The sequence below is a fragment of the Dipodomys ordii genome, unplaced genomic scaffold (assembly GCF_000151885.1).
Source record: "Dipodomys ordii isolate 6190 unplaced genomic scaffold, Dord_2.0 Scaffold66, whole genome shotgun sequence".
NCBI lineage: Eukaryota > Metazoa > Chordata > Mammalia > Rodentia > Heteromyidae > Dipodomys > Dipodomys ordii.
Window position 1 is genome coordinate 251,330 of NW_012267282.1, and position 14,163 is coordinate 265,492.

General features: G+C 47.8%; 1 protein-coding gene and 1 non-coding gene across 2 annotated transcripts in view; one reads left to right on the forward strand and one right to left on the reverse strand.

Annotated features, from left to right (window-relative positions):
* The window catches only part of Pole (polymerase (DNA directed), epsilon, catalytic subunit), a 47,288-nt gene that overhangs the window by 318 nt on the left and 32,807 nt on the right, over positions 1-14,163 (forward strand). Inside the window, exons 2-19 of the mRNA XM_013023154.1 lie at positions 1,617-1,758; positions 2,664-2,744; positions 3,135-3,179; positions 3,310-3,402; positions 3,918-4,072; positions 7,320-7,461; positions 7,555-7,635; positions 8,844-8,951; positions 9,100-9,210; positions 9,468-9,553; positions 9,771-9,890; positions 11,561-11,693; positions 11,966-12,079; positions 12,594-12,806; positions 13,092-13,199; positions 13,385-13,513; positions 13,591-13,693; positions 13,995-14,141. Of these exons, the coding sequence (XP_012878608.1) occupies positions 1,617-1,758; positions 2,664-2,744; positions 3,135-3,179; positions 3,310-3,402; positions 3,918-4,072; positions 7,320-7,461; positions 7,555-7,635; positions 8,844-8,951; positions 9,100-9,210; positions 9,468-9,553; positions 9,771-9,890; positions 11,561-11,693; positions 11,966-12,079; positions 12,594-12,806; positions 13,092-13,199; positions 13,385-13,513; positions 13,591-13,693; positions 13,995-14,141 (2,111 nt within the window). The remainder of the gene's footprint in view (positions 1-1,616; positions 1,759-2,663; positions 2,745-3,134; positions 3,180-3,309; positions 3,403-3,917; positions 4,073-7,319; positions 7,462-7,554; positions 7,636-8,843; positions 8,952-9,099; positions 9,211-9,467; positions 9,554-9,770; positions 9,891-11,560; positions 11,694-11,965; positions 12,080-12,593; positions 12,807-13,091; positions 13,200-13,384; positions 13,514-13,590; positions 13,694-13,994; positions 14,142-14,163) is intronic.
* Positions 4,609-4,677, reverse strand: Trnaa-ugc. The gene has a single exon. It is a non-coding gene; the product is annotated as a tRNA-Ala (tRNA).

Genomic DNA, 14,163 nt, shown 5'->3' on the forward strand with positions numbered 1-14,163 from the left:
CGCGGGGAGCGCTGACCCGGAGCCGCGTGGTGGCCGGGCCCACGCGAGCAGCTCTGGCGCGGGACCCTTCCAGGCGTGGACTGGAGTGTTGATTAGTAGCCACGACCGGAAGCAGGCCGGGAACACCGGGAAACGAGCAACGGCGGTACAGCGGCCGAGCTGGCCGCGCAGCTCCGTGGTGGCTGTATCTTTTTTGGCACTGGGATCGAACCCAGGACCCTGCACCCGCCAGGCGAGCGCTTTGCCGCTGAGCTACCTCCCAGACCAGGGGTGAAATTCTTGACACAGCTGCACAAGGCCCTGGTTGATCCCAGCACTGCAAAAAGGGCAGGTTAAAAAGTGAACGGTAATAATGACAGCTAGGTACTGAGCTGAAGGTTACATGTCCGTATCTCATCGAGCCTTATTTAGACGGTTAGGAGGCGGGGCCGCAGCTGAGTACATCTGTGGCTGATCTGTGCAGTAATTACCTGAGTAGGACACCTCTCCCTCCCGTTCTGTGCCCTTGTGTACTGGAATTGAACGCAGGGTCTCACTTGCTAGGCAAGAGCTCTGCCACAACCCCATCCCAAGCCAAGACGTAGGCTTAACCATCCTACTTAATTTGTACTACTTGAGTCTTGCTCCCAGCTTTTTTTAGTTATTTTTCAGATGTGGCCTGAACTCGATTGACCCTTCATGGGGTTGGCATTACAGGCTAACTTTTTGCCCAAGCTAGACTTAAACCTCAATCCTCCCAATCTCCCCCTCCCAAGTAATTGTGATTTACAGGTGTGAGCCACATACACACTTTTTAAAATGCTGGTCCTGTGGCTTAAACTCTGCCTGAGCTCTGTCCCTAAGCTTTTTGGCTCAAGGCTAGCGCTCTACCACTTGAGCCACAGCTCCACTTCTGGCTTTTTTCTGAATAGTTTATTGGCAGTAAGAGTCTCACAGACTTTCCTGCTAGGCTGGCTTTAAACCTCAATCCACTCTATCAGTAAGCCATATTCCCAGCCCTATCCTTTGCTTTTCAGCCTCTTGAGTAGCTAGGATTATAGGCACAAGCCATCGACACCCAGCTTAATGTCACTTTTATGTGCCAAATGGTACTCACATTCTTTTGTTTTTACTTTTTAAAACTTAATTTTTTGCAGTGCTGGAGGTCAAACTAGGGCCTTGCACATGCTAAGCAAGCACTCTGCCACTGAACTACATCCTCATCCTATTTTGTTTGTTTTTGTTTTATAGTCCTGGGACTTGAACTCAGGGACGGGACAGTCTCTCAGCTTTTCCTCAAGGCTAGCACTCTACCACTTGAGCCACAGTACAGCTTTCAGCTTTTTCTGTGTATGCGGTACTGAGGAATTGAACCCAGGGCTTCATGCATGCTAGGCAAGGCAAGCACTCTACCAGTAAGCCACATTCCCAGCCCTTTGTTAGTATTCTGATAACAAAGTTCTAAAAGACCTGCCCTGACCAAATTTTTTTCCATAAATCTGATAAGCCTTTTACTAGTCCCAAAATTTTTTAGAAATATATATGCCATACCATACTGGAAACACTTGGAGGTGGCTAAGTGTGAAGAGGCAGGAAGTATTGTGAGTGGTAAAGTTTGAGTTCTTTCTTTCACTCAGGGATGATGGCCCCTCTTCCTCAGCATCTGCGCTCAAGCGCCTGGAGAGGAGCCAGTGGACAGATAAGATGGACTCGAGGTTTGGTTTTGAGAGGCTGAAGGAGCCTGGTGAAAAGACTGGCTGGCTTATCAATATGCACCCTGTGAGTACCTGTACCTTTTTCCTCTGAAATGGCTTACTTTCTTGTAGCATAGTTCTTGCATGGAGAGCAGATAATGTGGAAGAAGAGAGCTTGTGGTCTGGCAGAGCTGGTTGTTCAAACCTGTCCTTTGCTTTTTTTTTGGCCTGTCCTGTAGCTTGAACTCAGGATCTCGGCACTGTCCTTGCACTCTTTAGCACAAGGCAAGTGCTCTACCACTTAAGCCACAGCATCACTTCCGATTTTCTAGTGGTTTTTTTGAGATAAGAGTCTCACAGACTTTCCTGCCAGGGCTGGCTTTGAACTGAGATTCTCAGATCTCGGCCTCATGAGTAGCTAGGATGACAGGTGTGAGCCACCAGCACCTGGCTTGTCCTTTGCTTTTTAACATAATGGAGGGCCACAGAAACCACTGTGGTGAGACCAAGATGAGGGTTGTCATATTTGCAATCAAAGACTATGAAGGAGAACTTCAGGTTAAGTCCCCTTGGGAACTGTTGTGCCATTCTTGTGAACAAGGATGGTGAGTAAAGAGCCAAATGCAAGGACTTTGGCTTTAAAATGCTTAGTTTCTCAAAGAGAAGCCTAGAAAGCCAGGTGCTGGTGGTTCACGCCTGTCATCCTAGCTACTCAGGAGGCTGAGATCTGAGGACCATGGTTTGAAGCCAACCTGGGCAAGAAAGTCTGTGAGACTTACCTCTAATAAACCACTCAGAAAAAGCCAGAAGTGGCACTGTGGATCAAGTGGTAGAGCACTAGCCTTGATCAATAGAAGCTCAGGGATAGTGCCCAGGCCCTGAGTTCAAACCCCAGGACTGGCAAAAAAAAGAAATGAGAGAGTGAAGCCCAGAAAGATTTCTTAGGCTGTGTAAAAGATAGTATGCCCATGTCAAGTGGTTTTCTTACAGACGGAGATTTTAGATGAAGATAAACGCTTAGTCAGTGCAGTGGATTACTACTTTATTCAAGATGATGGGAGCAGATTTAAGGTAAGCACCTGGGTCCCTCCCTGCCCCACCAGTAAAATTAGAAAATGGTCCAAAACAATAGGTGCTTTCTCCAGCTCTGTGTCCATTAGGAAGGGAGGGAGAGGTTCTCGTGTATAGCTTCCTGTAGCCTATCTCAAACAGGGCCCCCTTGGGCTCATCAACTGCATATAGGATGACTGCAGAGAAATCAGCTCAGGAAGTTGAACAATGTTGTGTCTCTCAGACTCTTGCCCCAAGATACCTGTAGATCCAAAATTCCTATGTGTCTTCTCTAGAGCTGCTAAGGTCAGGGTGACTTGGATTGAGACTTCTCATTGATTAATGCTGTGAATGTCTGTGTCTTCCTTTCTTACTTTTGATTATACATGGATGGGTTGATGACTCTTGCAGGTGGCCTTGACCTATAAGCCATATTTCTACATTGCAACTAGAAAGGTGAGTCTGTATTTGTTAGAATCAGATCAGATAATATGGGCCTTGTTCTGTGATGGGCTTTAGAATTGGGAAATGGGCAATGAAAGAATTAGATCTTACTAATGGGAAGTCCCTTCTAATCCTGATTTAGGGTTGTGAGCGAGAAGTTTCATCTTTTCTCTCCAAGAAGTTTCAGGGTAAAATTGCCAAAGTAGAAACTGTTCCCAAAGAGGACCTGGACCTGGTGAGTTCTCCTCGGACCTTGGGAATGTGACACTGTCTAGCTGCCTGTAGCAGGTGATACTGGGAACAGTAGGAAGTCTGGTTACTTATTTTTATTTTTTGTGCCAGTTTGGGGCTTGAACTCGGGGCCTGGATACTGTCCCTGAGCTTTTTGCTCAAGGCTGGTGCTCTACCATGTGAGCTTTTTGGTGGTTAATTGGAGGTAATAGTTTCATGGGACGTTTCTGCCTGGGCTGGCTTTGAACTTTGATTCTCAGATCTGAACCTTCTGAATATCAAGGATTACAGATGTAAGCCACGATGCCTGGCTTCAGGTCATTTATTGGATAATTGGGCAGTATGGAGGATGGTGATTGTCCTCAAAGCTGTCTTCAAGGAACTCTGATGACAGTTGGCCACAAGCAGAGGTAGAGGAGGTGCAGTAGAGCCTATATTGACTTGTGCATGTCTAACTGCAACTCATTACTCATTCACCTGTTTCTCTTGAGTCGCGAGCATGGTGTCTTCCCTTTACAGCCAAATCACTTAGTGGGTTTGAAGCGGAATTACATCAAATTGTCTTTTCACACTGTGGAAGACCTTGTCAAAGTAAGGAAGGAGATTTCCCCTGCTGTGAGGAAGAACCGGGAGCAGGACCAGGCCAGCAATGCGTATACAGCAATGCTGTCCAGGTACGTTTCCTTCTTGTAAGCAAACCACCTTCTAGTTTGGAATGCCATAACAGAGAGGAAGTGGAAACTGCAGTGAGGCTTCAGTGATGACTGGCTCTATTCAATGAAGAAACATTGGAGCAGTTACATAGAAATTTCCATATGTTTCATGTTAAATACACAGTGGCTTCCCAAGGTTATATCTTTATGTCTTAGCCCTCTTTTTCTTGTGTAGTGGGTAGGCTTGCATAGGGGATGAATTGCTATGACAATAAAATACTGTTTTAAAGAGATTTCCCTCTCCTTAATCCATCTACAACTTTTATTAAGTGCAAGTTTTACATAGTATATCTCCTCCAGAGATCCCAGATTTTTGTTTTTGTTTGTGCTGGTGCTAGGGCTTAAACTCAGAGCTTTAAGTTCTTTTTTTTTTTTTGGGTCCGGTCGTGGGGCCTGAACTCTGAGCCTGGACGCTGTCCCTCAGCTCTTCAGCTCAAGGCTAGCGCTCTACCACTTGAGCCACAGCGCCACTTCCGGCTTTTTTCTTTTTGCTTATGTGGTGCTGAGGAATCGAACCCAGGACCTCTTGCATGCAAGGCAAGCGCTCTACCACTGAGCCACCTTCCCAGCCCAAGCTTTAAGTTCTTACTCATCTGGGCCTCTACCAGTTGTGCCACACCTCCAAGTACAGCTTTTTGTTCATTATTGAAGATAAGAGTCTTGGGGAGCCAGGTGTTGGTGGCTCATGGCTATAATCCTAGCTATTCAAGAGGCTGAGATCTGAGGATTGCAGTTCAAAGCCAGTCCAGGCAGGAAAGTTTATGAGACTCTTATCTCTAAAAAATTACTCAGAAAAAGCTGGAAGTGGCGCTGTAGCTCACGTGGTAGAATACTAACTTGAGCAAAAAGAAGCTCAGGGACCATTCCCAGGCCCTGAGTTCAAGTCCCAGGACTAGCCAAAAAAAAGAGTCTTAGGGAGCCAGGCACTGTGCTTCACGCCTGTAATCCTAGCTACTCTGGAGGCTGAGACCTGAAGATCATGTTTCAAAGCCAGCCCAGGCAAGAGACTCTTATCTCTACTACAAAAAAAAAAACAAACCCAAACCCACAGTTAGTGAAGGTGTTGCTCAAGAGGTCGAGCACCAGTCTTGAGCAAAAAAGCTAAGGGACAATGCCTAGACTTTTGAGTTCAGCCCCCTAGTACAAGCATTAAAACAAAAGAGTCTCCAGATTTGATTGCATAGGACTCTGAACCTCATTCTGCAAATCTCAGACCCTCTAAGTAGCCAGGATTATAGATATGAGCCACTGGTGCCCAACTGCTTGTTCATTTTGTTTTTGCTGGTACTGAGGATTGAACTCAAGGTTTCCTACTTGCGAGGTAAACCCCAAGATATTATACAGAAGAATTTAAATGCAGAACACCAAATACTATTCGTTAAGTGTTTAAGTATAATAAGAAGAAACATGGTAAGAGCATAAGAAAAGACAATCTTGAGTAATTGGGATGTCTTCAGAAGAACTGATTACATCCTATGACAAGAAGTAAGTTTGGGACTCTGGATCCTTTTTCAGTCCTTCCCTCCATTTTGATGCCATGAATTACTTTTCAGAATATTGTAAGACATCACCAGAGACTGGGTTTATAGAGGCCTGATCTGTCTTTAATGGTTACCATTTTTTTCTCCTTAGGCGTCCACTCAGTTTTGAACTGAGTAGAAGAATAATGGTGTGGCTATTGCTACAGAAGTTTTCTCACTTGACTAGGAGATTGATACTTACCAGCCATTGTATACCAAGCTGGCTTTGCTTAGTAGTTACTCCACTGTGGTGGTATAGTTGGGCTGGCTACTGTCCTCCTTGTTTTTTTTTCTTTTTCATGCTACTGCTGGGGCTTGAACTTAGGGCCCGGGCACTGTCTCTGAGCTTTCTGGCTCAAGGCTAGCACTCTGCCACTTGAGTCACAGCTCTACTTCTTACTTTTTGGTAGTTACTTCGAGATAAGAGGCTTCTCTGCCCTGGCTGGCCTTGAACCGTGATTTTCAGATCTCAGACTCCTGAAAGGCATCAATCACTGGCACCTAGCTTTCTTCCTCATTTTCTGAATGAAGTGCTCTACAAGGGTGGGCCACAGGGGCTGGGAAGGTGGCTCAGTGGTAGAGCACTTGTCTTGCATGCATGAGACCCTGGGTTTGATTCCTCAGCACCACATAAGCAAAAAGAAAAAAGCCGGAAGTGGCGCTGTGGCTCAAGTGGTAGAGCGCTAGCCTTGAGCTGAAGAGCTGAGGGACAGCGCCCGGGCCCAGAGTTCAGGCCCCACGACCGGACCAAAAAAAAATGGTGGGCCACATTTGTCAACACAGCAGAGACCATACACACAGGCTGTGTGGGACCTGATATACTCTCATCAGTCCTGCCTGGTGCAGCCTCCTGGGACAGCATTACAGAAGTGCCCACACTTGGTGCTGTCCTGACTAATGCCAGGTGTAACATATCTTTAAAATACACACTTTTTTTTTTTTTGGTCAGTTGTAGGGCTTGAACTCTGGGCCTGAGTGATGTCCCTCAGCTCTTCAGCTCAAGGCAAGCGCTTTACTGTTTGAGCCACAGTGCCACTTCTGGTTTTCGAGTGGTTTTATTGGAGATAAGAGTATCATAGACTTTCCTTGCCCAGGCTGGCTTTGAACCGTGATCCTCAGATCTCAGCCTCCTGAGTAGGTAGGATTCCTGGGGCTTGAACTCAGGGCCTAGGCATTGTCCCTGAGCTTCTTTTACTAGCACTCTACCACTTGAGCCACAGTACCATATCCAGCTTTTTATGAAAAAACACACATCTTGTGTTCTTTGAATTTCCTTGTCTCTGGCCTACTGCTCAAATTGAGTGATTGCCTCGGTCTGTTCTCTGGTGGGTGACCCTGGTCACTGCAGCCTCCTGTTGCCTGTTGTATTTACTTGGTATAGACTCTGGGAAAGTAAAGACCCAGCCCCTAGCAGAGCATGATTGTAGTTTTTCTTTTTTTTTGGGGGGGGGGCTCCGGTAGTGGGCCTGAACTCTGGGCCTGGGTTCTGTCCCTCAGCTCTTTAGCTCAAGGCTAGTGCTCTACCACTTGAGCCATAGCGCCACTTCCGGCTTTTTTCTTTTTGCTTATGTGGTGCTGAGGAATCAAACCCAGGGCCTCTGGCATGCAAGGCAAGCGCTCTACCTCTGAGCCACCTTCCCAGCCCCAGATCATGATTATAGTTGCAACTCTTTGTGTTCTTTCCCCAGTGTTCTGCAAGGGGGTAGTGTAATTACTGATGAAGAAGAAACCTCTAAGAAAACAACTGACCAGTTGGAAAACATAGTGGACATGAGAGAGTATGACGTTCCCTACCACATCCGCCTTTCCATTGACCTTAAGATCCACGTGGTAAGCTTTAGCCAGGAGATACAGTGGTGAAGAACTCCCCCAGTGGGCTTCTCTGCATGTCGAACTCTCGTTAATGTGCTACATGTTCCACAGGCTCATTGGTACAATGTCAGATACCGGGGAACTGCCTTTCCAGTGGAAATTACTCGGAGAGACGACCTTGTTGAACGACCCGTAAGCACTTGTTGACATATTTCCTTTATCCTAAAGTTTATTTCTTTTTCCTCAGATACTTTTTGAAAAGAATTGTGGAGTAGAACCCTATTTATTTATTTATTTTAGTTTCTGGCTTGAGAGTATAATTGCATTTTGCATTAGTACGATATATAGTGACATAGCATTTGAGCTAAGATGGATTTAAACCTTCCAAGGAATCTGTGACTTAAAATGTTGATAATAAATAGAAGTTTATTTGTAACTGAAAAGCCTTGGATCAGGTATGGCTTTATGATCCTGGGAAAGTCTTCTTTTTTGTTGGTCATGGGGCTTGAACTCGGTTTGGGCACTGTCTGAGCTTTTCTGCTCAAGATTAACACTCTACCACTTTGAGCCACAGCTCCATTTCTTTTTTTTTTTTTGCTTAATGGAGAGTAGTCTCATGGACTTATCTTTCCTGCCTGGCTTTGAGCCAAAATCCTTAGATCTCAGCCTCCTGAGCAGTACTCAGCTTGGGAAAGTTGTCCTTATTTTTCTAATGAGAAACACGAAATTTCCAATATGAAAATGTCAGCTTTTCTGAAGTTACCTTCCAGGGCTATTGTAAAAGTTAGCTGAGGTAGTGTAGTGTGTTTGTTGATGGGCTGGGGTGAAGGGTAGTAGAATTTGGACTCAGGGCAGGCACTCTACCACTTGAGTCACGTTTCAATCCCTGTTTTCCCATAGAATATCAGGGTTGTTTTCTTTTCCCAGCCAACCTTAGATCACAGTCCTACTACATATACCTCCCTGTAGATTGGACAAAAGTGTTCGCTACCATATTCCGTTTGTTGAGATAGGGGTCTCACTAATTTTTTTGCTCAATCTTGCCTCAAACTACAATCCTCCTGGTCTCTGCCTCCTGAATGTCAGGGATTAAGATTACAGGTGTGTCTGGCCTAGCACCATTCATTAAGTAGCTCTAAGACTGAAATACTCTGGAAGGTGTTCTGGTTGGCAGCTCTAGCTTTTGTCCCTTACATGCTTCAGTCTTCACTCCCTCACACGAAAGAACCTGTTTTGACATGAGTTGGTCACCCTGGTGTATCTCTTGAATCTTTTGGAGCCTTTAAACTATTGCTTTTCACAAGCAGAGGTGTAATAGACTGACAGTGTGTGTCCACGGAGGAGCTGTCAAACCCTGGCTGGCTTTGAAGCTGCCTTCATGCTGCGTTCCATCCTTCCAGGACCCTGTGGTATTGGCATTTGACATTGAGACAACTAAACTACCCCTCAAGTTTCCTGATGCTGAGACAGACCAGATTATGATGATCTCCTACATGATTGATGGGCAGGTGAGCAGGCCCTCCTCCTGGGAAACATACAAGTATGCCTTCATATTGATCTGTGGTTTTGTATTAAAAAGGCCTCTGTCATTTCTAGGAGGCTGTGGCTTGGTTGTGTTGTCTCTGACTTGTATTATCTGCTGGTAAACTTTGCCAGGGCTACCTCATCACTAACAGGGAGATTGTGTCAGAAGATATTGAAGACTTCGAGTTCACCCCTAAGCCAGAGTATGAAGGACCCTTTTGTGTCTTCAATGAGCCTGATGAGGTAAAGAAGCATCGCTGAGGAACTGCTCCATGACTGCCATAAGATGGAAGGCGCATGTAGCGTGGAGTTCTTTTGAGACTCAAGCATTGGCCTAGGCAGGGCTCAGGGGCTTCCTCTTCAGGATACAGACCTCTTCCATGGCCAGAGCTCGGCTGGGACCTGGCATGGAACTGCTTTTTTTACATCTTGGGTGAAGTATTTGGAAGAAGATGGGAGCAATAAATAGAACCTGCTGACCTCTGATTTGTTGGGACCAGGTCCATCTAATCCAGAGATGGTTTGAACATGTCCAGGAGACCAAACCCACCATCATGGTCACCTACAATGGGGACTTTTTTGATTGGTAAGCCAACCTCCTATCTGGGTAACCAGGAGGGGAGGGGAGGAGAGCCTTGAAGTTGAGTTTCTCAACTTCTGTCTGATAGAGAAGCTGGTGTTAGGAGTGTCTGCTTCACTCTTGTGTCTCCAGGGAACAATCTCCATGTTACAGCAGGAAAAACAAAGAAAAGAGAACTAGAGATAAACCTTTCCCCATAGTTTTCCTTCACTTTCATCCCTAGGCCATTTGTGGAAGCCAGGGCAGCAGTTCACGGCCTGAGCATGTACCAGGAGATAGGCTTCCAGAAGGACAGCCAGGGGGAGTACAAGGCACCACAGTGCATCCACATGGACTGCCTCAGGTAGGTTCCCCCTGAGCAAGTGGTCCCGTGAGAGAGTTCCGAAGACTTCTAACACACCTGTCATAGGAGTGGCTTCCAAGCAACAGCTCTCAGTCACTTGAAAGTAGCTTGGCACAGCCCAGGAATATGCTTTTTCTGACGGTTGTTAGTCCTCTGCTTAGTCAGCAAACTCCTGTAAGACTAGGGAAGGCAAGCCGGGTACCAGTGGTTCACGCCTGTCATCCTAACTACTCAGGAGGCTGAGATCTTAGATCACAGTTCAAAGCCAGCTTGGGCAGGAAAGTCCGTGAGACTTATCTCCAACAAACCATCAGAAAATCGGAAGTGGCGCTGTGGCTCAAGTGGTAAGAATGCTAGCCTTGAGCTGAAGAGCACAGGGACAGCGCCCAGGCCCAGAGTTCAGGCCCTAAGACAAAAAAAAAAAAAAAGAGTAGGAAAAGCAGGTCAGAAAGAAACACCAGTAGAGTGAGGTCTTGGCTCTGCTCTAGACTGAAGGAAAGCATATGATAAGAGAGTGTGTGTTGTGGCTCAGGGCCGTGTATGTGGGAGGGCAGGTGTGGATATGCAAATGCAGAGCAAACTGGCTTTAGGGGAGGCAGGCTCCATCAGCAACCATGGGGCATCCTGGAGCAGTTGAACCCTTACCACAGTTCTGTTTCATACTGCTATTTTAGCACTTGGTTTAGCGGGGAGGCCAAATGGGTGGGACCAGCTCATAGGGTGGCAGATGGCAGTCTTGATATAAGATAGTAGGTAGGGAGGTTGGGACTTGGGCTTGTTGATATGTGATAGAGGCCTTGTCAGTGGGTGAGTGGGTGGACTTGGGCAAGTCAAAGAACAAGTCTAAGATGGAAGGGATTCAGCTACAGCTGTTCTGCTCCAGCATATAAGGAGGGGCCCAGAGGCTAGGTGTGGCTTCCTGAACTTCAGGTGTGGTTGGGGGTATACCCTGGATTAGGTTCTCAGTCAAATCCCTGGTAAATGCTCAAGGTGAGAAGTAGAACAGAAGGAAGGGACTATGGGAATGTTCTCAGAGGGAGAGAGTACCCACTTGGGACAGAGGCTGTGGCCAGTGGTCAGCTGCAGTCTCCAGAGGTCAGTGAATTATATGGACCTAAAGGCAGAGGGTTAGAGAGATATCGTAGAGCTATAGGCCTCCTAAAGAAGGTGATCTGCTGAAGGGACAGTGTAAGAGGAAGAGAGTCTCCCCAGGTGTTTATGGAACAAAGCCTGTGAGGCGCAGGAGGCCCTCAAATTCCTGTTGCTTGCCTTTTTATTTCTCAAAGGATAGACCACCTTCTTTGCTGAGGATAGGAGCTAAGATGAGGAGACCAGAGGGCTGGTGGCTCATGTCTGTAATCCTCACTACTCAGGAGACTGAGGAGAGTCTGTTGGACTCTTATCTCCAGTAAACTACTCAAAAAAAGTCAGAAGTGGAATTGTGGCTCCAATGGTACTAGCCTGGCTGAGTTCAAGCTCCAGGACCAGCACAAAAAAAAAAATAAGATGAGGGGACCAAAAGATGCCCCGGCATTTCTTTGTATTTCAGACATGTCTCAGACTTTGGGAGGGGCCTGCACTCTGGGGTCCTACAGGACCTGTTCTGTCATGTCTGGCTCTGCTAGCCTTTGGTTAGCATCATTTCTTGGCATTTATTCTCTTCTTCCCAGGTGGGTGAAGAGGGACAGTTACCTTCCGGTGGGCAGTCATAATCTCAAGGCAGCTGCCAAGGCCAAGCTTGGCTATGACCCTGTAGAACTGGACCCTGAGGACATGTGCCGGATGGCCACGGAGCAGCCCCAGGCATGTGAGCCACATCATCTGTCCTACACAACTGCAAGATCACTAGTGTCCTGACCAGAAAAGCCGTGTTTCCTGGGACATGGCTGCCAGCTTTCTCTGGCCCAGTGGGGCTTTCTCCAGAATGCATTTATTTGTTTGACCTGTACAGGTGCCTGCCCTGAGCTTGAGCCATCTGGCAAGGTCTTGCCTCTTCTCCGAGCCTCCTCCTGTTTCACACTTTTCCCTGGACTCTCCGGTCTTGATGATCCTGTTCTCTGGTGTTCTTTCCACAGACTCTGGCCACGTATTCAGTGTCAGATGCTGTCGCCACTTACTATCTATACATGAAGTATGTCCATCCCTTCATATTCGCCCTTTGCACCATTATTCCCATGGAACCTGATGAGGTCAGTATGCCCTGTGCTTCCCCTATCAGAGCCCCTGCTTTCTCTGAATGCACTGGTGCTCAGTGGCTGGTCCCAGAAGGCTAATGGGTGTGTTGCATCCCTCAAATCCTTCAGGAAGGTAGGGGCAGCAGCCATTGGCTTTCTCTCTTTTCACATGGCAGTCAATGTTGGATGACTTTCTTTTTTTTTTTTTTTTTGGTTGTGGGCCAAAAACTCTGGGCCTGGGCGCTGTCCCTCAGCTCTTCAGCTCAAGGCTAGCGCTTTACCACTTGAGCCACAGCACCACGTCCGGTTTTTCTAGAGCTTTATTGGAGATAAGAGTCTCATGGACTTTACTTCCCGGGCTGGCTTTGAACTGTGATCCTCAGATCTCAGCCTCCTGAGTAGCTAGGATGACAGGCGTGAGCCACCGGCCCCAGGCTTGTCGGATGACTTTCTGTGACTTGGACCTTACCTGGGAGTCAGGGCTTTGCTCGTTTTTGGAGTGTAGCTCATGGTGGCCTCTTTCCTGCAGGTGCTTCGAAAGGGCTCTGGCACACTATGTGAGGCCTTGCTGATGGTTCAGGCCTTCCATGCCAACATCATCTTCCCCAACAAGCAAGAACAGGAGTTCAATAAGCTGACAGAGGATGGCCATGTACTGGATGCTGAGACCTATGTTGGGGGCCATGTGGAAGCTCTGGAGTCTGGTGTCTTTCGCAGTGACATCCCCTGTCGGTTTAGGATGGTGCGCCTCCCTCCTAGGTCTTCCTGAGCTTGTTTCTCCCCACTCTATGCTGGACCCAGAACCGTTGGGCTGAAATAGTTTCTTCTCCCATGAACCCTTCTTGTCAGTGTGGTCTCTCTGGCCTGCCTGTGGCAGGAGTCCAGTCATGCTTCTGCGTCCCACAGTGTACTTCCCAAGCACTTCTTGGTGTATTCTGCGTTATGCATGGTGCACGGGGGCCTCTGAGCACCCTGAGGCACAAAGCACGTTTCCCTGTCTTACCTGTGTCGTCTTAACTCGTTTCAGAATCCTGCTGCCTTTGACTTCCTGCTGCAGCGAGTTGAAAAGACCATGCGTCATGCCATTGAGGAAGAGGAGAAGGTGCCGGTGGAGCAAGCCACCAACTTTGATGAGGTAGCTGTCCAGAGGGCAAGAAGGGCATGTCTGTATTTGGGCTCTGGGCGCTGTTCCTTCTTACAAGGCTCATGCACCTCAGCTCTTGGTGTGCTAGCTGTCATACTGTTTTTAGGGCCTGCTGTGCTGTTTTGTTACTCCAGTGTCCAGTTCTTACTCGGCTGTCAATATCACTTAATTTGTAGGTGTGTGAACAAATTAAGACCAAGCTCACTTCTCTGAAGGATGTTCCTAACCGAATTGAGTGTCCTCTTATCTACCACCTGGATGTGGGGGCTATGTACCCCAACATTATCCTTACAAACCGCCTACAGGTGAGACCTCATTTCTTACATCAGAATCAAAGTTAACAATGCAGACACTACTTTCTGGCTCTCCCTTCCTTTCACAGCCCTCTGCCATGGTGGATGAGGCCACCTGTGCAGCCTGTGACTTCAATAAGCCTGGAGCAAACTGCCAGAGGAAGATGGCCTGGCAGTGGAGGGGCGAGTTCAGTGAGTTGTGGCCCCCATGGGTGTTCGGTGGGGGAGGGGGTTCAGAGGCTGGTCTCCTTTGGAACCTGTCCAGAGGAAGATGGCCTGGCAGTGGAGGGGCGAGTTCAGTGAGTTGTGGGCCCCATGGGTGTTCGGTGGGGGAGGGGGTTCAGAGGCTGGTCCCCTTTGGAACCTGTCCAGAGGAAGATGGCCTGGCAGTGGAGGGGTGAGTTCAGTGAGTTGTGGCCCCATGGGTGTTCGGTGGGGGAGGGGTTTCAGAGGCTGGTCTCCTTTGGAACCTGTCCCACCACCTCCTCCCCAGTGCCTGCTAGTCGCAGTGAGTACCATCGGATCCAACACCAGCTGGAGTCAGAGAAGTTCCCTGCCCTGCTCCCAGATGGGCCGGCCCGGGCCTTTCACGAGCTGTCCCGTGAGGAGCAGGCTAAGTATGAAAAGCGGAGACTGGCAGGTGAGCATCTGGCTTTGAAAAC